This window comes from Mus musculus, chromosome 17 (assembly GCF_000001635.26).
Source record: "Mus musculus strain C57BL/6J chromosome 17, GRCm38.p6 C57BL/6J".
Lineage (NCBI taxonomy): Eukaryota > Metazoa > Chordata > Mammalia > Rodentia > Muridae > Mus > Mus musculus.
The window spans coordinates 90,555,666-90,577,178 of NC_000083.6; the positions used below are offsets into that span (position 1 = coordinate 90,555,666).

Below are 21,513 nucleotides of genomic sequence, written 5' to 3' on the forward strand. Positions count from 1 at the left end.
GTTATTTCACTCTGTGTTAGGACTCACCTCTATTAGTTCAGATCTAGAGGCTCAGACAGTTTCTCTTTTCAAACAAACAAAAGAAACATAAAACAAAGCTTATGATATTTCTAAATGTCATGGTATAAAGACTGAGTCAATGTATTTCAGCCTTGTTTTGGTGAATATTTGTAATTCAAAATCAAAGGATGCACTAATTCCTCTCTAAAAGATTTTCCCTTGGCAAAGTTTAGAATTTTGAAAATATTTTTTAATAGTCAAGCTCATACTGTCCTAAAGCCATAGCACCAAATATTGTGATATATTACTCTTGTATGGGAAAAGACATGATTAAAGCTGAACTGTAATTTGGCACGCAACGCTTCCATACCAATGTAATGTGACAGTGCTATTGTGTTTGATATTTTTCCTGTGATCATAGCCATATTGGCATTAAATTAGCTAATATGATCAAATTCTAATCTGTGCCACCGGCTGAAAGCAGAAAAGGACAAAACACTAGTTTCTTGACGGTGAGCATGCATGCACACATGGATATGCAGAATTAAGATGTTTCATAATGAATGGAAACTCCTAATACAGACCTACAATATAGTGAACACCTGGAAAATAGTTTACAAGAAAGTTTACAGCCATCTGCTATTTAAAATAATGTGAGGTAGTACAACAGACCGTTTTCCTCATACCTCAAAGAAATGGTAACGCCAGTCCAGGACTACTAGCACATTTCCAGGGGTGAGACAGGTTAAACAGGTATCAAATATGAAACTACATCTCTTCAAGCAAAGAACTAGAGAGGGATGCATTTCAGGTGGGATGAAAACATCTAGCAGGTGGGGACATTAGTGTGTGCAATGGTGTGGAACCTGGAAATTTGAGCTGGAGGGTGCCACAGGGAAGTGAGCTGCCAGAAACACACCATATGGACAGTGTTCTGCAATAGCTAAGTGTGGAAATGAGAACTAGAGTCAGTCCCTGGAGGGGTTATTAACTCCAGACTAATGAGGCTAGAATACTGTTGGGCACTGAAGACACACTAGAAATCTCTTAGCAAGCTTTAAATACTCATTTACCCTTGTCTTAGTAAGTTCCTCTTATCACAAGTTGCCTACAGTGTGTTGTACTCAGATATATGATCCAAAATACAGGAGATTTTAAAATAAAAAATAATGTTGTTCCCAAGAGAATAATATATACCGCTTTAGAGAGATAAACCAAGCATAAACTATATGGACTAGTGTAATTGCAAATGAAATTCCTATAGGAATTCAGAGACGTAAAGAAACCACTTCTGATTGGAAGAACCAATCAGGAGATGGTGGTGATTTTTAAACCAGGAAGAGTAAAGGCAGGAAACAGAATGAATTGGAGGAGAGAGCAATGGGAATTGAGCAGTAATGAAAACATTACTATAACAAGCCAAAGCAATGATGATCCAAGAACCTGGAATTAGATTCTGTCTTGAAGAAGAGTGAAATGCACAGTCCTGTCTCTCCCCGTCTCCCACAACCTACAATTGCTTTCTTAATGAGTACATCTCTAGGATGGAAATTCTTAAAGGATGAAGGGATTTATAAAAACCCACATAACATTCAAAATAGCTTCTGGCATTACTTTACAAAGATGCCTGTGTTTTTGAAAGATTCTCTTCAATTCAATTATTTAGTATGATTTATCCAACATCTTACTTGAAAGTTATAAAGTATTCCCATCATCCCACTGGTAATTATGTCTCCAAGCTAATATAAATAAAAATGTCTAGTTACTCAAATCAATTCTGTAAACCATCTCAGATACAGAAAACTTAGAAGTTCTACTGGGGGAAGGGGTTCTTGTCTCCACACAGTATGTTTTTTATATTGAAATGTTTATTTCCATTTTCCTTTTGGGGGATTATAGTCACAGAATTCCTGGATAAGTCACTGAGATAGGAATAAAACACAAGTAAGAGATGACCTCTATGGCTCTAGGTTTCTTGCTTGCTTGTTTGTTTTTAATTGTAAAGTTAACCTCAATGGACGAAAAGGTGTTTGTTAAAATCATATCACTACTATTTGTGTTTCCTCTAGAAAAAACAAACGTACAAAACAAAACAAAACAAAACAAACAACAACAAAAGAACCCCACTGAGATGGGGAGAGATTATAGATGTAAAAGGTAGAAAAAATGTGTCAAGGTGCTTAATTCTTATTACTTGAACGCTTTCAAAATAATAATTACCACTGTTTTATATAAATTATAGCTCTTTTAAAATAAGATGTGCCTGTAAATACTAATGTTTATCTACAAATCCTCATCACAGGAGAACAGCAATATCCAAGCCATGGGGACACTTTGCATTTCCACTAACCTAGTATGAGGTAATGGCTGTATTAACATGCAAGGTTTCTGAGCATTCTCAAACACAATTCAATGCTGATCCAAGCAAGAGGCATATCAGGAAATATATGTATTGAATGACATTTACCCATTTACAAGAAGATAACAACTAGCCTTATCATGGCCATCCCCATTCTGTCACTCAAGAGCCACGTTAAATAGTTTCTGCTAAAACTAATTTGAAGACAGTCTGATACCTAAGGTCAGATTTGGATGTTCTTTAGCAAAATCCAAATAGGCACATACAGAAAATCGCATTCTTCACGTTCACTGGTGTACGGGATGCACAGTCTGACACAACCAAATGGCAACTGTTGTGTAAAACAAGGGAAATGGCTTAACAGAGTTTGGCAGAGGATGTTCTTTAGCAAAATGAAAAAATATTTTCTTACCAAAAAGCCCTCTCCACTAACACATGTAGTCATACATCTGTCAAGATTGAATTCAGGATTGAAATTTTGCAAAAATAAAATCATAACAAATTCTCAATCTTCTGGTTGTCCTTGAAAGTTTTGCATTATTTTTGAACAGGAGCAAATGCAAGCAGTCACTGTCTACAGATAAACTCGTGTTGTTATCCAAGCAATTGTGGGAGTTCTTTAAAACTGTCTTTGCTTTTTGTATATGTAAATGTGCACTGATTCTTTGTATGAGGTTATTTATATAACCCACAAAAGATTATTCTTAAGACTAATTTGATTTGCAGATGTAAGGTATATGTAAATGGACGATCATTCGATGTATTTTTACTGCTTCTAAATACTATATACTAAAAAGATGATCCTATAAAATCTGGGGTCAGCAAGGAGCTAAAGGGGTCTGAAACCCTATAGGTAGAACAACTATATGAACTAACGAGTACCCCCCAGAGCTCGTGTCTCTAGCTGCATATGTATCAGAAGATGGCCTAGTTGGCCATCAGTGGAAAAAGAGGCCCATTGGTCTTGCAAACTTTATATGCCTCAGTACAGGGGAACGCCAGAGCCAAAAAGTGGGAGTGGGTGGGTAGGGGAGTGGTTGGGGGGGAGGGCATGGGGGACTTTTGGGATAGCATTGGAAATGTAAATGAAGAATATACCTAAAAAAATCGGGGGTCAGATATTTTTGCTTCATGGTGGTTTGACCATGAAAGATCTTTTCAAATAATTCTGTATTTATTATTTTACATTTTCGTTGTATTTGGTCATATCTCCCACTCACTACTTCCATCCTAAGGACCCCAGGGACCCCCAACCTGACTTTCTTTCGGCTTTATGTCTTATTAACGTCATGAGTCCAATTTTTGCTGACCATATACACATGGGTGTAGGGTTTCTTTTTTAATATTGCTCTCTTTTGTACAATTATTTTCTCTGACAGTTTCATAATCATATAATGCATCTTTGTCACTCACAAACCCATTGTCCTTTCTTACCCCCTGTTGAAACCCTATTTCTTCTCATCAAATGTCTTTCCGACTTTCATGTCTACACAGCATGGAAGGAACATTATTTACTGGAGCCCAGGTAACTTGTCCAGAATTATACACTAAAGAAATATGATAATCCCTTCCCTTGGCCACCATTAACTTCCAATGATTTCTCAGGGAGTTGTGGTATATATTTGGTTTGTGCTTTCTATAACCAATATTTTGGGCAGAAACCAACGACAGCTGATGAATTGTTCTATAGTCACAGTTTGCAACCATTTAGTTCCATGATTTAATTTAGTTTGAGCCTACCATCGATTTTATAATTCACATATATTCTGACAAAGAAAAAAACCAAAACCACAAACAAACAAACAAAAATCCCAAAATCTAAGCTATCTTTAAATGGAAAACCAACTTTGATCCCTTCTCTTTAGTCCAAATCTTCAACCATCACATCCCTTTCTCCATTCTGCTAGAACTTTGGCATCGATTCTATAGCATTTACAACCCAAGACATGCATGTAGGCTACATGCCAAATGTGAGGCTTCATTATGGAAACCCTAAATATATGGTCCAAGATTTGTTTTTTATCAATTCGGTGAAGTCCTGTGAAGCAAGACCTACATGAAAGTTCAGTAACCAGAATTTTGCTGTTGGTCAGCTAATTCTACCATAAACTGTTCAGACTCTGATGCAGACCCCTAGAGAGGACTGTGATGGAGGAAATGTGAAATCCACCTTTCCCATCATGCAAATACTGTGAGATTTACGTGGAGAATTCAAGTAGATAAAAGACAAGAAGGAGGTCTTGAAGAACAATGATTTAAACATAGTAATTTTAAATTGAATGAGGAAGAGTGGGCTTATTTACAGAGATGTAGAAAGATAGAAAAACAAAATCTCTAATGTGCACAGAAATCAGGGTCCTGAAGCTATGATCTGATAAACAAAAGTTACATAGCACAAAGCAGTATGAAGTTTTAAAACATGGCCAAGAATCCCACGTATAAGATATTAACAATGTTCTTTCCAATGAGATAGCTATAAGAAACTAACAAAAGAGAATCACAACACTCGACAATTAACCATCTCTATTAAAAATCGTTTAGCTTAAATAACAGCCCTAAAGTAAAATAGGTATTTTTATTTGTGAAAACAACTGAGGGCCACATCTTTAACAGTCCAATTGCAGGAGATATAAGAACTTATATTTTTATACCTTGTGAAGCAAGCAGTATCTGGACACAATAACAAGTATCTATCTCCACTTGGAGAGTTACTCACGGTCATTGCAGAGTGGGCCACTGAAGGAAGTCATGCTACAGTCACAGCTGAAGCCATCCCATTGCTGCAAGCAAACGCCTTGATTTGAACATGAATCCTCTTGGCAGGTTGTGCTGGGCCCTGTAAAATATTTCAAAAGACACAGAGGCTCTTTTGGTTCTTGTTTTTGTTGCTTCTTTGTTTGTTTCTTTGTTTTTTAATCCAGAATGATCTTCACATAAGTTTGATCACATACAGTAGTTGCCAACACCTTAAATTACACGTTAAAGCTAGTTTTGAAAGTTCACACATCTGGACTAGGATCTTAAGTTTAACATAAAGGCCTTCTTAAGCTTCAAATAAAGGAAAAATTACATCATAATTGCAACTAAGCAAACAGATCATTAAAGGAAGTGGATAGTTTCTAGTGGAGTCATGGTGGTAGCAGGTAATCTCATTCTATCATTAATGATTGTCTATCACCATTTGGTCTTTAAAAATGAATGGATCTCCTTAACTTCTTATCAATGGATAGAGATGCCATGAGAAATGGAGATTGTAGGATCATGAAATTGAGATAAAGATTGGTAAAAATAATCAAACAGACTTATGGAAGAATGCCCTGGGAGATCCAGCCGCTTCCACGCATACACTATGGCGGAGGTCATGATTCCTCGGTGCTATGGATAGGTGTGTTGGCAAGTATCAGTTCACATGCTTTGACGATATCATGCAGGTAACATAAAATGAATAACAACGTAAGTAGCATGCCCCTGTCAAACGCACATGTAAAAGGAGAGCTATTCTGTCTCTGAGGAATTATAACTAAACATTGAAAAACAAGGAGCAGAGAAGTGCGCTCAGAGCACTGAAAGCAGGAACTGTACGAACACATCCAAGACTGAAAGCCTGTATGCCAGCTGTGCTACAAGATGGGGCTTCTTGTACAATGTCCAAGAAGGAGAAAGTTAAATCTGAACCCAAATAACAGTTACTAAAAAATATCAAAAACATGTTATTTTAGGGTTCCCACTGTGTATGGTGGGGTTTCAGTCTTGTTTTATACACACAGGGCTATCTACCTTGCAAGTCAGCTTTCATCAATGCAACTTTGTCAGCAAAATTAAAAAAAAAAAAGCAAAATATATTTAATGTTAGTAAGCAATATGGAAATGGAGCAAACAGAATGTTTAGATTCAAAAATGCATGCTGCTATAAAGGGAAAAATGCTATGTATAGCAAACAAATTAATATCAACAGCCATAATTCCTAAGAGAAGCCAAAAAATGAGAAAGCACTGTAACTTTTAGAAGCTTACACTGCATGTGTGTATATACAGATCACGATTAATCTAGCCAATGGCACAACAAGGGACAACTTAAAGGGTTCTTGTGATCCCTTCTCTCCTGCATGGCTCTGAATGGATTCCTTAAGCAACTTGCTTATTGGAACATGTATTATGCTGTGTCATGTGTACACACATTGCAGATTATGGTTCTTACAGAGAAAGAACTTCTTTGTGGGCTTCTCCCTCTTTATTTTTGAAAACTTTGATTCACAAGTCCAACAGTATTAACTGCCCTTAGCTCTGCTTCGTTGTCGTGCCAAAATGCTAGAATTTATGTGGCATTTGAAGTGATTGAAGAAAATCATAAGGATTGTAGCAACAACTTCCAATATTGCTCTCCTTAGAGAGCATTCTTTTTATAAGTTTCCAGTATATCATGGCCATTGTCACTCTTTAAAGGATGGGCATATGTGATTCATAGATTCTAGAGTATTCTTGTCATTTCCTATACCTTCCTAATTGTCTTTAGGTCTAATAAACTTCCATGTGAATAATTATTACAGAAAACACCAGGAAAAATAATTTATAAAAAAGTAAAAGGGGACACAATCATATAATTCATTTAAAAGATATAGACAATAAACTATTATTTCTGGAAATAATAATTACATGCTTTCTTAAAAACATAAAAACAGACTTCAAATAATAGTGATGGCCAACGAGACCATAGTTCAGTGAATAAACATATTTTTCTATAATTAGTCTTTATATAAAACCATGATTTTATAAAATGAAATTCACCATGTGCCATACAAACATATGTATGTTAGGACTTTCTCAGTGAAGGCACTGCTCACAGGAAATTACTAAGGTAATTCTAACTGATGTATAATTTTAGAAATACAAGATCTATAAATCTCAATTATGTAACAAAAATTAGTGTTACCAAGTAATATTTAAATTAATAATAGTGTTATAAGTAGCAATGGCGATAATACTAATCTCCCAGGAGAACTGAGTATATATTTATTTCAATTTAAGCATGAACTACTAACTTGCTCACTATTTGTTACGTTCCAAACATTTTTGAGTGGTTTACAGATTAATAGCCTAAAGTGTTAGAAACTTAAAAAATTGTGTGTATCCATTTAAAGAAATATAAATTTCTTGAAACAATCATCATTGGCTATTTCTTCCTCAAATGAGAATCAGGTATAAGGGAGTCTTCTGTTATGGATAACTTGCTTTATCAAGTAGTTATCATCTACTTTCTGACTGCCCTGAGACATAACTTGCTCTATCAAGTAGTTATCTACTTTCTGACTGCCCTGAGAACAGAAAAAGTAGGATCACGAACTGAAGCAGCCATATCTTTATTAACACAGAAGTTGCATGACTCTTTTCTGAGGAAGAGCTAAATTCCATGAGAGAACTGTCTTTGAAATAGATAATATTTTGGCTATGTCTAATTTAATTGCGAATTCTAAATCCATGTGAATCTCTTCAATTACACCTATGACAAGTTTACATGAACTTATTCTTAGAGTAGAAATAGTCAAATTAATTTTGGAATGAAATTATCAGGGAAAGATGATATCAGAAAGACGGGAATGTGATGATATTCCTAACGTAAAGGAAAACATGAAAAGAAATGAGAATTGTTAAGGCCAAGTTATGTAAAGCTTCCTCCCCACATGGGCAGACTATTCCATAAGCTATCGCAAAGAGTTTAAATATTTAGAAGCGAATTTAAGGTCATTGAAAAGAAAACTATAATTAAGTATCCTAGAGAAACTGCCTACTAAATTAGGTTGGAAACAACAGCAAGGGTTATTACTGTAAACATTCGGTAAACAGCCTTCCTTACATCCTTTCCTAAGGGAATATGTCAGGGTGGGGTCCTTAGTATCTGTGACTTCTTCCTGTCCTGTGGTTGCTGAGCTGTCTCTTTCAGAAAGCACCTGCCATGCAAACTGCGGGAAGGCTTACTTTTGAAAAGTAGTATCCAAAAATTGTAGTAACCTTCCCTTAGAAATATAAATCAACAAATGACCTCGTCTCACTTATTAGACTATTTCTAAGTAATAAAAATATATCTCACATTATTTTCTTCTCCCACTAGGGCTGCTTCATGCTTTTAGTAATTGTGTTTCCTAAACAATATGGAAAAAATCACATAGTCTCTTTCTGTTTTGCAAGTGTTATGTCAGAAATTTTAAATAGATAAATTTAAATAAATAAATAAATAAATAAATAAATATTGCGGTGATATTAATATGATTTTGAAAAAAAAGACTTCCATGCCTACTCATACTCTCTTTTGTTATTTCCGCAGCTTGAATTTAAGTTAACTTTTGAGAGATACAGATACTTTGAAGAGGGGAAACTGATTTCAAATTTAAAAATTCCATAGAATTAGGTAATTGCTAAATATAATGATGTTATTTTGGCTAAGAAGAAGTGATTCACAATCTCCTTAAGAGGGGGGCTCACATTTGATTCTTCTTTTTCATTCACACAGCATTACTTGTAAATCTAAACCTTCAAAATGGATAAAGCTATGTTGAAAATTAAAGAGAAATAATAACACACATCGAGCCATATAATTCCTGCTAATGTGGTTGAATTACACTTATGGAGGTAGAATTGGCTCAAAAATTTGGATGTTGAAGTTAAAATTACCTGAAATGAAAGCAGCAATCAAAAAATAATTCCTATACATCTAAGTCTGATAGAAAACATGAAAGAAATGTAAGAGAGTGCAGTGCACATTTGAAGCATTGTACAGTAGCTGGGTAATATAAGAAACCTTTTTTTGGCAAAACATAATTTATTGCTTGCTAGCAGACACATAAAAATCAATTAGTGATCTGAGACTGGGTATCTGAGCCCTTTTCTTAGCTTTCATTCCATTTAATGTAAAGTTTTCAAAATGAGTTAAAATATACTACCATTACTAGAATAAATATTTTTTCTATTTTAAATGGGTATCTGATGCTAGAATTATAGCATTATAGAACTGATTCATATGCTAGTTAGCCAAATTATTGTCTTCTAAGAAGAAATGACAAGGTCTGTAGTTACAGCTCCTCTTTACATTGGACTTTAGCATTCTCTTGCAAATAATCCGGAAAACTTAAGAATTATGGAATTAAATATTCAGAACATGAATAAGGACTTCTAAGCTCCAAGTGAAAATACTGCAGCTAGCAGAAATTTTGCTGGCTGGTGGGGAGGGTTGTTTTAATTAAATTTATATTTTGGTTTTATTGAGTAGTATGAAAACAAATATAGTACCTTCGCATCCTCTCTCAATTTGCCCATTGCAGAAGAGAGCATCCGAGATGAGATCTGGAAGTCTGCCATTCAAGTCCACAGATGCCAGGCAACCTTGAAAGCCTTCTTTGGCATGGACCAGTTTTGGCAGGGATTTATATGTTTCTTTAGCCACTCCTCCAATATACAAGTCACCTGTGGAAAAATCAATTTAATAGTCACAAAAGTATCTCAGCATCAACATTGACCACAGAGTATGATAAGGATAACAAGAGACATGGTGTTTATTTTATATTAAATTAACAAGGTAATTGTATGCCCTACTTTTTACTTTCTGAAAAGTACAAAATAATGTAACATTTGAATAACGTATTAGCACTGACATTTTTCTAGATGCTATTAGGAAAAGCATTGTATGGATTCACTAGGGTGTCACCTAAGGAAAAGAGTGTACACAAGCAGATAAAGATACCCGAACAACATCCAACCCAGGTACTTAGTAACTCTATATACTGAGGCAGTTTCTCGAGTGATCAGAAATTCCATTTTCAAAACACAGAACAACAAAATCTATCCTGTGTGTTTCTTGGAGGAACAAACCACGTGATTTTTAGGGATCTCCTGCCAAAGTGAAAGTATGTAATATGCCAAGTGGAGGCTGTTTTTTGTTTTGTTCTGTTTTGTTTTTTGATTATATATTTTCTTTATTTACATTTCAAATGTTATCCCCTTTCTAGAAAGGGGATACAATTCGCAAAACACATGAAACTCAAGAAGAAGGAAGACCAAAGTGTCCTTCTTAGAAGAGGGAACAAAATACCCATGGAGAGAGTTACAGAGACAAAGTGTGGCACAGACACGGAAGGAAGGACCATCCAGAGACTGCCCCGTCTGGGGAATCCATCCCACAAACAACTACCAAACCCAGACACTATTGTAAATGCCAACAAGAGCCTGCTGACAGGAGCCTGATATAGCTGTCTCCTGAGGGCCTCTGCCAGTGCCTGACAAATACAGAAGTGAATGCCCACAGCCATCCATTAGAGGAACCACAGGGTCCCCAAAGAAGGAGCTAGAGAAAAATCCCAAGGAGCTGAAAGAGTCTGCAGCCCCATAGGAGGAACAACAATATGAACTAATCAGTAACCCCAGAGCTCCCTGGGACTAAACCACCAACTAAAGAAAACACATGGAGGGACTCATGGCTCTAGCTGCATTTGTAGCAGAGGATGGCCTAGTCGGTCATCAATGGGAGGTGAGGCCCTTGGTCATGTGAAGGCTCTATGCACCAGTATAGGGGAATGCCAGGGCCAGGAAGAGAGAGTGGGTGGGTTGGGGAGCAGAGGGAGGTGGGAGGGGGATAACTTTCAGAGAGGAAACCAAGAAAGGGAATAACATTTAAAATGTAAATAAAGAAAATATCTATTAATAATGAAAAAAAGAACAACTCAGCAAAATAAGATTCCGGTTTATTGTTGGACATTATTTCAAACATACATCAAACAGGCCAAAAATAAACGAAATAAACGAATAAATAAACAGCAACTTCATAGACAAAAAAAAAAAAAAAAAAAAGGAAAAGTCTTTTTTATTTTTGGCCTTTTAAACCATGTCATACAAACCAAATTACTTATAGTACAGCTAGGTACATATATAAAAAAATGTTACTGTTCTGCTTAGAATAAGATTGATTTTCGCTGTTGTTGGTTTTGTTTTACAAGCTTTTTTTTCCTCTCCTTTGAGATGATAATGATCATGGTCACACTACAAGTAAAGTCTGAAGTAGGACAGAAAACGCTGTGAAGGTTGTTTTGGTCACCTGTTATTAAAAATGGCTGACATCTAACAATGTGTACAAAAGTATAAAATGTAAATGAAAAATACAAACAAATTTTCTTTTAAAATATTTTTAAGAAAAAAAAAAAGCAGGGCCTGGAAAGTTTTGGGTCTTTTTTCCTTCCATGTGGCCGATTCATATCGTAGTTTTGGTGTGGTGGTGGAGGGCATGTCATCTGTGGGTGGTACGGCCCGCTGTGGGTGGGCGGGGCCTGCTTCTCTAAGGTGACCACATTAAATTCTGAGATGCGAAGAGGAGGGTGAATAGGTCACGGTGCGTAAGGTTACTTTTCCTTTTGCTGTCTAGTCATCCTCCTCGGTCTTCTGCTTCTTGGTGTCGACATCGTCATCCTCATCACCACCAGCTGCCCACTTGCCCGTAGGAGCCTCAGCTTCCTCATCTTCATCTCCATCCTCTTCCTCACCGTCACCTTCTTCCTCCTCCTTCTCTTCCTCCCACCTTCTTCCTCTTCTTCATCTACCTCACTGTCAGCCTCCTGCTCCCCATTTTCCTCATTTTGAACATTCCCATTGGCAGGTGCAGCTCTTCCATTCTCTGCCTCCTCCACAACTTCCTTCTTCTCCATCAGTTCCTTGGTGGAGATCTCGGAGTTGGTGTCCACTGCCCCGTCTGACATGGTGGGGCACGCCGGTGGGCCGAGGCAGCAAGTGAGGAATTAGTTGAGTTCGAGGACTCTGGTGAGAAAGCTGCCGAAGTCCAGCGGTGGGTGGCGAAGGTGGCTGCAGCGAGCGCGGAGCACAACCCAGAAACAATGCAAAGATGGATTTTCAGAGCAACCAGTGTGCCTTCCTGTCTTTTCTTAATTCAGTACCAGAATCTGCAAGGCTTTACTGAATAATGTCATAGTCTGCACTATCATTTTGTTTGTTTGCTTTTGGTTTTCTTATTTTTGGAAGTAAAGGATACTTATATAATCTCCCCCCCCCCATTCAGTTTCCTCCTTCCATCCTCTCTTGTGTATCCTCCTGTTCCTTTTGAAATCATGGCCTCTTTTTCTTCAGTTGGTGTTGTTTAACACACACACAGACACACACACACAGACACACACACACACACACACACACACACACACACACACACACACACACACACACACAAACACGAATCAGGAGAGAAGAAACCAAATTTTGAAACCATGTAGATTTATTTTTAGAAAGATGATGTGAACAGAATAACCCGTGACTTTCGTGACAATCCTACATTTTCAAATTGGGATGGGTGTGCAAGTGCAGGGCACACATCCCCTAACTATATATAGAGAGGTTTTGCTCATTTCTTTACTGTTACTTGTTATGTATATAATTTCAGGGCCAAACTAGGCACTGGATCAATCAGGGGGCTCATCTCTTGGACCAACTATTTCTCTTGCTCTAAGCCTTTTAGTTGTCTGCAGTTGTCATGGGTGGAGCCTAGTGTGATATCTGCCTTCCCTATTGGAATTTCTATTGCTACTGTACAGCTTCACATCTTTTTTTTAGGCAGCCATGTCATTGAGGTATCACAGTATTAGCCTCTTTGTCATTTTAAGAGATACAATCTCACAGCAGCATTCCTGGTTTTTTTGGTTGTTTGTTTGTTTTGTTGTTTGTTTTTGTTTTGTTTTGTTTTGTTTTGTTTTGAGGGAGAGACTTTTCTGTGTTTCCTTAGTCTTAGGTGTAGGATTTGTGTTATACAAGTATCATTTGGGGCTAGGCAGCCTATAATCTTTTGTTCTTTGTACTTTGACCAGTTGTATTTTTATTTTTTTGTCTTTGAATATCTTCTTCACTGACTCAATCCTTTTATAGTCTAACTTATGTAATTCTTCACATGTTTCTGTACTAAGTTAAAAACAACACCACTTGTAACTCTGTGCTACTTTGGAATTTTTAAAGAAGTTATTAATGTGTGTCCCTGATTCTCCTGCAGTTTCAAATGGAACATTTTGCTTAGCTTTGTTGTCTACAGGCTCCTAGGTTTAGGTTTCTTCAACTTTTCAAGCAGTGTTGGAAGACCTGTTTTACCCGGTCTGCAGATTATTCAAAGTGACCGGATGATATTTAGTCAGGGTAATTAATGAGTTCAAGGAGGGCAACCTCAGGTTTCTGTAACTCCAGATTGCAAGTTCTGCTGACACACATTTGTCAGCACCTTCTCTAACTTCTCTACCCATGGAATGTCTCTTTTACCTTAATCACCCTAACAACATGACACTCAGTTTAATTGTACTAGTATTAAAAAACAGTGTGCATTCATAATGCTTGTCTGGGCTGCTGTACTGTCTTTATGAGATCGAGAGCAAAAACTGGTATTCACAGGGTTTCTTGAAATGTAGTAACAAAATCATTGGTCTTCAAGCCAGTTTATGTCATCTACCAGTGTCCACAAACATAAGCTAAGATACTAAATTTTAAGGAAAGTAAAATGAAGCCCCAAATCTGACACTCTGAATTTTGTTGGTGAGAATATTGAGAATGAAGGAATGTTGGTTTATCAATACTACAAAACCTTAAGAACTGAAAATCTGCCCTCTTGCTCTACCAAAAAAAAAGCTGTTTTTATTGCAACAGTGTACCACTGATAGAATTTGTGCAGAACGTATTGAATATGTTTCTCTCCTATTTCCCAAATAACACTGTATAAGGTATCGCCCTTGATGTTTAAGGATAGCACAGTGTTCATTGTACAACCTTAATTTTGTAATATTATTTGATTGCTACCACCGTCATTTCCAATCTCTCCTTTGTCTTTTCACTCACTTCAGTTTCCAGTCCTTGTGCTTCAGATGCTGCAGAAAGGACATGAGTCATAAATCAAAGGTATAAAATTAGCTTCCTGCACTTGACTTTTCAAACCTAGATTCTTCTAGGAATGTGATGAATATATAGTCGTTTACATAAGGAAAGGAAAACTTTCTTACACTGCAGCTGGGCAAGCAGAAATTATAGAAGCATAGCCCTGGATGCATAGCTATCGGGGAATGTCAAAAGGAGGCCACTGCTTCCTAATTTAAAAGCCAACCCCAGCTGGGTATCAACACTGCAGGTAGATTTAGGAGAATAATGTAGATGGAGGAGGTTTCCTCAGAAGAACCCAAAAGCAGAAGCAAGATACTTGTGTGAGTGAACACTTTCAAGAGAGATTGAGCTATTTGGAAGTTTACACTGCTTCATAGAATGTCCCATTCTGCACAGTGTTGTGGGAGCAGTGGAACAGTTTCCAGATGTCCTGGCAACAGCAGACTAAGTTTGACCTGGGTACATCCCATCACGACAGTATGAAAGCCAGACAGCAGTTCAGTAGGCACCTGGATGTCGACTGAAGATATCTGGGACCAACTCTCAGGTTTCTCTTTTATCTCTCTACTTTCCAAAAGACTGGTATAGTGGGAGTTTTGGATAGTCAACACTGTAAATTAGAAATTATTCAAGGGAGAGAAAAAACCCTCCAATTTTCAAGTTTTCATTTTCATTAACTCAAAGAATTACAGCTCAAAATAGAAATCAAGGGAAATTAGCAACAGTAAACTGGATAGACATTTTTGTTGAACACTGGAGAATATTAGTGGAAGTTTATACTTTAGTGTATCTAATATCCATCTAATATCAATGGAAGAATATACTCCCTGCCCTCATTCATGTAACTAAATTTTTGGGGGTGCCTTAATTGTTGTTCAGAACTAAGATCAAGTATTAAATAACAATGTGGGAATGAATGAAGAATTCTTATCACTGCCTTTAAGTGGTTTAGATATAGGACTTAAGACTGAAAACTATACAAGTAATGTTGAACATAGCCATGCTTCTTCCAGAATCTAACTTCCTGGAAGTTGCCTAAATCTGGAGGGCAACTTGTAAATGTTATTATACACTCTAAAGTTTGCAGTTATGCAGGGAAATAAGGAATCAAGAGAAATAAATATGTTAAAGGATGGCAGAAAGGTCATTCTAGAGCAGACACACTTCTGTTCCATTCTGCCTTCTACCGTGAGTCCTATGTCCTAGTTAGTAACCTTCCACACACACCCCCGCCCCCCCCCCCCGATTGCTAGTGGAAGAAAAGTAAGAATTTTCATTTTGTGCTACAAAAGAGCTGAAAACCTCACATTATGCAATGCAGGATCAGATATGAACCTTACACATTCAAGGTGGGTGGGTCAGTATTTATAATCCTGGGGCTAATTCTCACTTTCATTACTGAAGCTGCACTTAGCTCCCCACAATTAGTACTGCCTTTATAAACTTTTCATATGCTAGAGTGGTCTTGAGGTTCCCTGGTAGGCTTCCGTATAAAGAGAACAAAGGAAACACTTAAGTGGGTTCAGCCCTGTGTACATTACCACCTCATCAAAGATGCCGCGTATCCTTTTGATCCTTGGAGTGATGGAAGGGAAATGACCATTAGCCCTAATGGATCCTTGCAGGTAAAAGTCTTGTGCTTACAAAGGAGGATATGCTTCTTAATGACCTTCTGTGTGAACAGGGTCTGGGTGGACATCCATTAAAAGTCAATTTTCCTATGTAGTTGAGGATCACCTGTTGCTTTCCCCTTTCCCATCACCCCCACCAGATTGGCTGGATGTTTGCACCAGTCACCAGTTTAGGGGTGGGGTAAGAGTCTTAAAGAAATCTCAATAGTATTGTAATATCAAGAACCATAAACACAGAAGTACTAAGCAGCTCTCAGTACCATCTGATGATAGTCAGAGTCAGTGACTAGTCCCTAGCATTTGTGCATGAATGAGTGAGGAGAAATTGTGGGAAAGCTTTGTAGTTATAAAAGCTCTGACTCTGTAACTCACTGGTACCCAGAGTGTACACTCATTAAATTGTGTTACTTCTTTGACAGTAAGATGGTTCCTCTGTAAAGTGGAATCAATGATGCCTACCTTAGGAACATTGAGGATTACAGAGAACATTTCTGTGTATTTAGTATACATCATGCAAGGTATATGGTGTGTGCCTCGTTTTATGCTGAAGGCACTGGAAATGCAGACAAGAGTCAAATTGGTTCCTGTTGAGTGACAAGTTTCAGGTTTGCAACTACTTCCTGGAACTTATTTAATTTATCTAGTTCACTCAGCATGTTTGAAATGTGTCTCCTATGATGCTAACAGAGATGAGGACAGAAGATCTTTTCACCTATCTACTTTGAAAACAAATTGCACAGAACTTCATAAAATAATCAGGAATTTTGCTTAACAAGTACCTTTTAATTTAGACCTATTAAAAGATAAAAAAACAAACAAAACCTTTTATGAAAGCCAAGAGCCATATTGTAGATTCAGACGGAATGCTTCTTAGACAAGAAGAGAAATAAAAAGATTTGTGTGACATTTCTAAGACATGATGGGAGAGCTGAGATCAGAAGGTATAGGACACATTCTACAACGACATAAATGTAGATGCAAGGCTTTGGGTGCAGTACAGGTTCACTACGAAGACAAAGTAAACATGGTGTTTGGGTGAGTAAGCAGAAGATCAGGGGAGAAGGCATAGTTGGAAGAGAAGAATATTCAGCTTCTTATTAAATATTCTTAATAATGTTAAAGAAATATCAAAGGAAGACATTTGAGTGGAAAACAATAGTACACAATAGGTCTTCTACCTATTTTTTAAGTAGGAAATATATTAAAAATAAGAGATATGTGTTAGGGGAGGGCACAAGGACAGGTTGGAGAGCTGGCATATGAATGTGATGTGAGAAAGAATACCTGACATTATAATGTAGTATTTGTGCACTGTATGTTATAAAGGGTCCAGGGCTATGCGCTAGCCTCAGAGAACAGGGTTCAAAGCTAGGATCATTTGTGAAACTCCAACCAAAAATAAATAAATGAGGTGGTGAAAGTGATTTCTTTTCGGATGAAGTCAGGGAACAGAAGGCAATTAGAGCAAGTATCCCAGCAGCCTCACAGCAGCAGAATCTAAGTGTCAAGGTATAATTAGTTCTTTGACTCAGCTTTCCAGTTTGTTCATATGTACTTTGCCTCTTAAATATCCCACTTTTATTGTAACTTAAAAAGAGCATACATAAAAAGACACAGGCTTTATAGATGTGAATAGTTATGACTACAGAAATATGGGCTTCCAAGTTGTCATTTGGGGGGGGAATTAAACTCATACATTCTCATGTGTTTTCCTATGGCTTCACTGGAGAAAAAAATATTTAATTCTAGATTCAGGGTACTCTAACGCTTTCATAAATTGTCCATTGTTATAAATGATTGAATCTGCCCACACTGGTTTCTGAACCTGATCTACAAGAAGGGTGCCCTTCCCTTCCCTAGGGTACAACGAACCTCTACTCTTAAATCTGTATCCTTATCTTTAGCTTTAACCTTTTCTTGTTTTACCACAAAGAAATACCTGCAGATCAGATATTTTCCCAATATAGTAAGGAAAATACTTTGTGGGAGAAAAGTCATCTAGGTGTATTTGTATTAAAGTTGTTCTCTGTTAGAAGAAAATCATCTGTAATCTTTAAAGATAAACACTCAAATATTAACTTTGTTTTCTAGAAACAGAATATCAATTTGATCTTTCCCATAACTGTTTAAAATTAAGTATACTAAATTTTTAAAAGAAAGAACATAGAAAGTAGAGGAAATTTCTCAAATAAATCTGAGTTATTGAGTAGATAAATCTGTATAATGAGTATAACAATCTCATATACCCAAGATCATCAAATTATGCTAAATATTTATTTACTGAGCCAAAGGAAAATTTAAGTGTACATTTTGCTCTGGGATGTAGTGTCTCTGTCTTTAGCAGTTCCCTGTGAGAAACAATGAAGATAACTTTAGAAAATTTTGCTGAAGAGATGCCAAATGGATACCATTCTGATTAAAGAGAAGTCCTTCAACTTCAGATATCGTAGTCTACTTCATACATGAAGGTCTAATCCTACAGTACTGTAAGTTTGATTTTATAAGAAATGCCTGTAAATTTTTATCGCTAAACTTACCTTGGGTAGAGGTTTGAAAAAAATAATTGTTCCCCTGACTGGAAAAGTAGATCTTGATGTCTTGCTTTATATGAATCAAATTGTGAATTTCCCTTCTACCCAGAAAAAAAAATCCCCAATGATTCCTAAGCCCTGTTGTGTATCTGGAGCCTGACACCCCATCTATTGCTACAGGAAACTTTGCCAACTCCTTCGATATTGTCCCTCCATTTTTACTCTCATTTCTAGTTCTTGCTGACTTTTTTCTTTTTCCTCCAATAAGTCACAGTCTGATAATTCTGCCTCCACCCACCCTTCTTATTGCTGCCACATCAACCTTTCCATTATGTTTTAGAGCATTATTGTTGTTGTTATTAATAATGTGTGTGTCTATATGTATTTGTAGATGTGCACTTATCAAAGGATGTGTGCAAATTTTGGAAAACAACTTTATAGGATTAGTTTTCTCGTTTTACCCTAATGTAGGTTCTAAGGATCAAATCCAGGCCATCCAGCTTGCCTGGCAAGCACTTTTACTTTTTCACCCATCCTACGAGCACCCACTCGTGTCCTGGTCTATTCAATATCTCACTCCCTCTACAATCTAAACTTGAGGCACCCACACATGAAATATTCTACTAAACTGTAAACTCGTTTTTCCCAGCATTGTTTCCCAGGCAGATGACTGAGATGACATCACGTTGTTCTGAAACCTTGACATTCAGTCTTCTACAGTTACCTTCATTTCTCTACTCTCGTCTTTTCCTGCCCCTCCATCAGAGTCTGCAGTACACATTGCAGGTTACTTTTCTATGAATACCTTGCTTCTGCCAATGTTGCATTTCCAGACTCTATTTAATTTTAATTGTCTAACTTAAATTCTACCTCGACAACATATTCATCTAATTTTCAGACATAAATATCATCAAGAATTTTTTGCATTTATCCCTGAAAATTGTTGTTTTCAGTGCTTTGTAGTTGGGTCTATTTTTTCTATTTAAAAATAAATATTAACAGATATCAAAGGATGGACCATCTAAAAACTGCCATACCCAGGGATCAATCCCATAATCAGCCACCAAACCCAGACACTATTGCATATGCCAGCAAGATTTTGCTGAAAGGATCCTGATATAGCTGTCTCTTGTGAGACTATGCCGGAGCCTAGCAAACACAGAAGTGGATGCTCACAGTCAGCTATTGGATGGAACACAGGGCCCCCAATGGAGGAGCTAGAGAAAATAACCAAGGAGGTGAAGGGATCTGCAACCCTATAGGTAGAACAACAATATGAACTAACCAGTACCCCCGGAGCTCGTGTCTCTAACTGCATATGTATCAGAAGATAGCCTAGTTGGCCATCAGTGGAAAGAGAGGCCCATTGGTCATACAAACTTTATATGCCTCAATACAGGGGTACACCAGGGCCAAGAAGTGGGAGTGGATGGGTGGGGGAGTGGGTGGGGGAGGGTTGTGGGGGACTTTTGGGATAGCATTGGAAATGTAAATGAAATAAATACCAAATAAATAAATAAATAAATAGATAAATAAATAAATAAATAGATTAACTGGAAAAAAAAAAGAAATATTTAAAGAGATAACCATGGCCAAAGCACTTTTAAAATCCCACTTTCACTTAGTAGGACTCAGGGATCATTAGCTTAGTCATTTAATGGCTACATAATGAATAGTTTGGATTCAACAAAGAATCATCCAAATAAGAAGGCATGGTGGAAGTTTCATTGATATTGCATTCATGTGTTTCTGGTGGCCGTCCTCAAACATGGAGTAAAGTTTATCAAGGGGTCTCTCTTCTACTGATCTCTTTAGTGAACACAGAAATTAGGGCACAAAGCCCACATGGAGAATGTAGTGCAATGACACTGTTGTCTATTTGATAGAGTAATTTGTTAGAGTCATGCATGGTTTTAGTTTACAAATGTTGCATTTATCTGTAGTAAGAGGTAGAGAGATAAGTTAAGGATGAAGAAGCAATTTGAGGTATCAATATATGATAATATAGATTCACCTCTTAGTTTTCTTTTGAAGTTAAAAGAAGTATTAATCTCCTATGGTGAATAAGATTGATACTATCCTGACTTGAGTAGTCCGGGTGTCCAGTCAGTCACACCTCATGCTATGTCATATACAAGTATAGCCTAACTCATGCAACCCCCATATCACAATTTACATTATGGAAACATTTTACTTTTTCAGACCCATCTATATTGTGGCCCTGGTGTTATTATAGAATGAAGGATGCATTTACTTAAATATAGAACACAGCCAATCTAGTTGACCACCCCCATCTCTACTCCCAAAAAGTTCAATAATTCCCATTAGTGCTTCCCATTGGTTTGTATGTATTTCACTTCACTCAGGCTTGTCTTTGAGCCAACTCTCAAGAATTGCTAGGAACAGAGACCTTCTCCAGTGAAAATCATTTTTTTTTTTTTTACTATTTTGCTGTTTCTAGCTGTTCTGACCTGACACTTTCCTACTACATCCAACAACATATTGCTCCAGATAAAGCACAAACAACAGCAGCAGCAACAACAATAACAACAACAGAACCTATAGATTTCCTAAAAGCAGAGACCACTGCATTTAAAGATGAGAATTTTGTCTGTGGGAACAAGGGCCTCCTTGTTTCTTGAGTCACTGTTCACTTGGGAAGAAAGCTCTGACTTTATCATTACAACACAATAATAACTGGCATCAGTGAAATGTACTCAAGTTTACAAAGCATTGTTTTATTTGAATCTGACTGCTGAGCTACCAGTCACTAACACGAGCTATAATGCTGCTAAGTTCCTGTGGTTCTGGAAAACAATGCCCGAAAATAGGGGAATCACACTGAAAGTCCAGTGCTCTGAAAGTATGGTTCTTTCAGTTAGTCCACCCTGGATTCCACAGTGTGCACTCCAAAGACAAAAAACCTATTTCTACAAAGTACGGAGAATTTTGAAAAGTTAGAGCCAGTTGAGAAAAAGAACAGTGGTATTAGTGGAATCCTAGCAAGGCGACAGATTCTCAGGGCAGATAGAGATGTATAGGCACACTGAGAAACCACAGAAGAAAGATCACTCAATTCTTTCCCATAATAATAACTA

The 21,513-nt window shown here is 37.1% G+C and overlaps 1 protein-coding gene and 1 pseudogene across 38 annotated transcripts in view; both read right to left on the bottom strand.

Moving 5' to 3' along the window:
• Positions 1 to 21,513, bottom strand: part of Nrxn1 (neurexin I) — a 1,059,516-nt gene that overhangs the window by 522,022 nt on the left and 515,981 nt on the right. For 23 of the 38 annotated variants that reach the window (NM_177284.2, NM_020252.3, NM_001346957.1 and 20 more), the window contains 2 exons: positions 9,640 to 9,813; positions 5,076 to 5,195 (listed from right to left, as the gene is read on the bottom strand). In NM_177284.2, the coding sequence (NP_796258.2) occupies positions 5,076 to 5,195; positions 9,640 to 9,813 (294 nt within the window). Of the gene's footprint in view, positions 1 to 5,075; positions 5,196 to 6,136; positions 6,164 to 9,639; positions 9,814 to 21,513 lie in introns of all 38 variants that reach the window. The other 15 variants (XM_017317307.2, XM_017317294.2, XM_017317306.2 and 12 more) reach the window with 1 other exon arrangement.
• Gm19815 lies at positions 11,749 to 12,517 on the bottom strand (annotated as a pseudogene).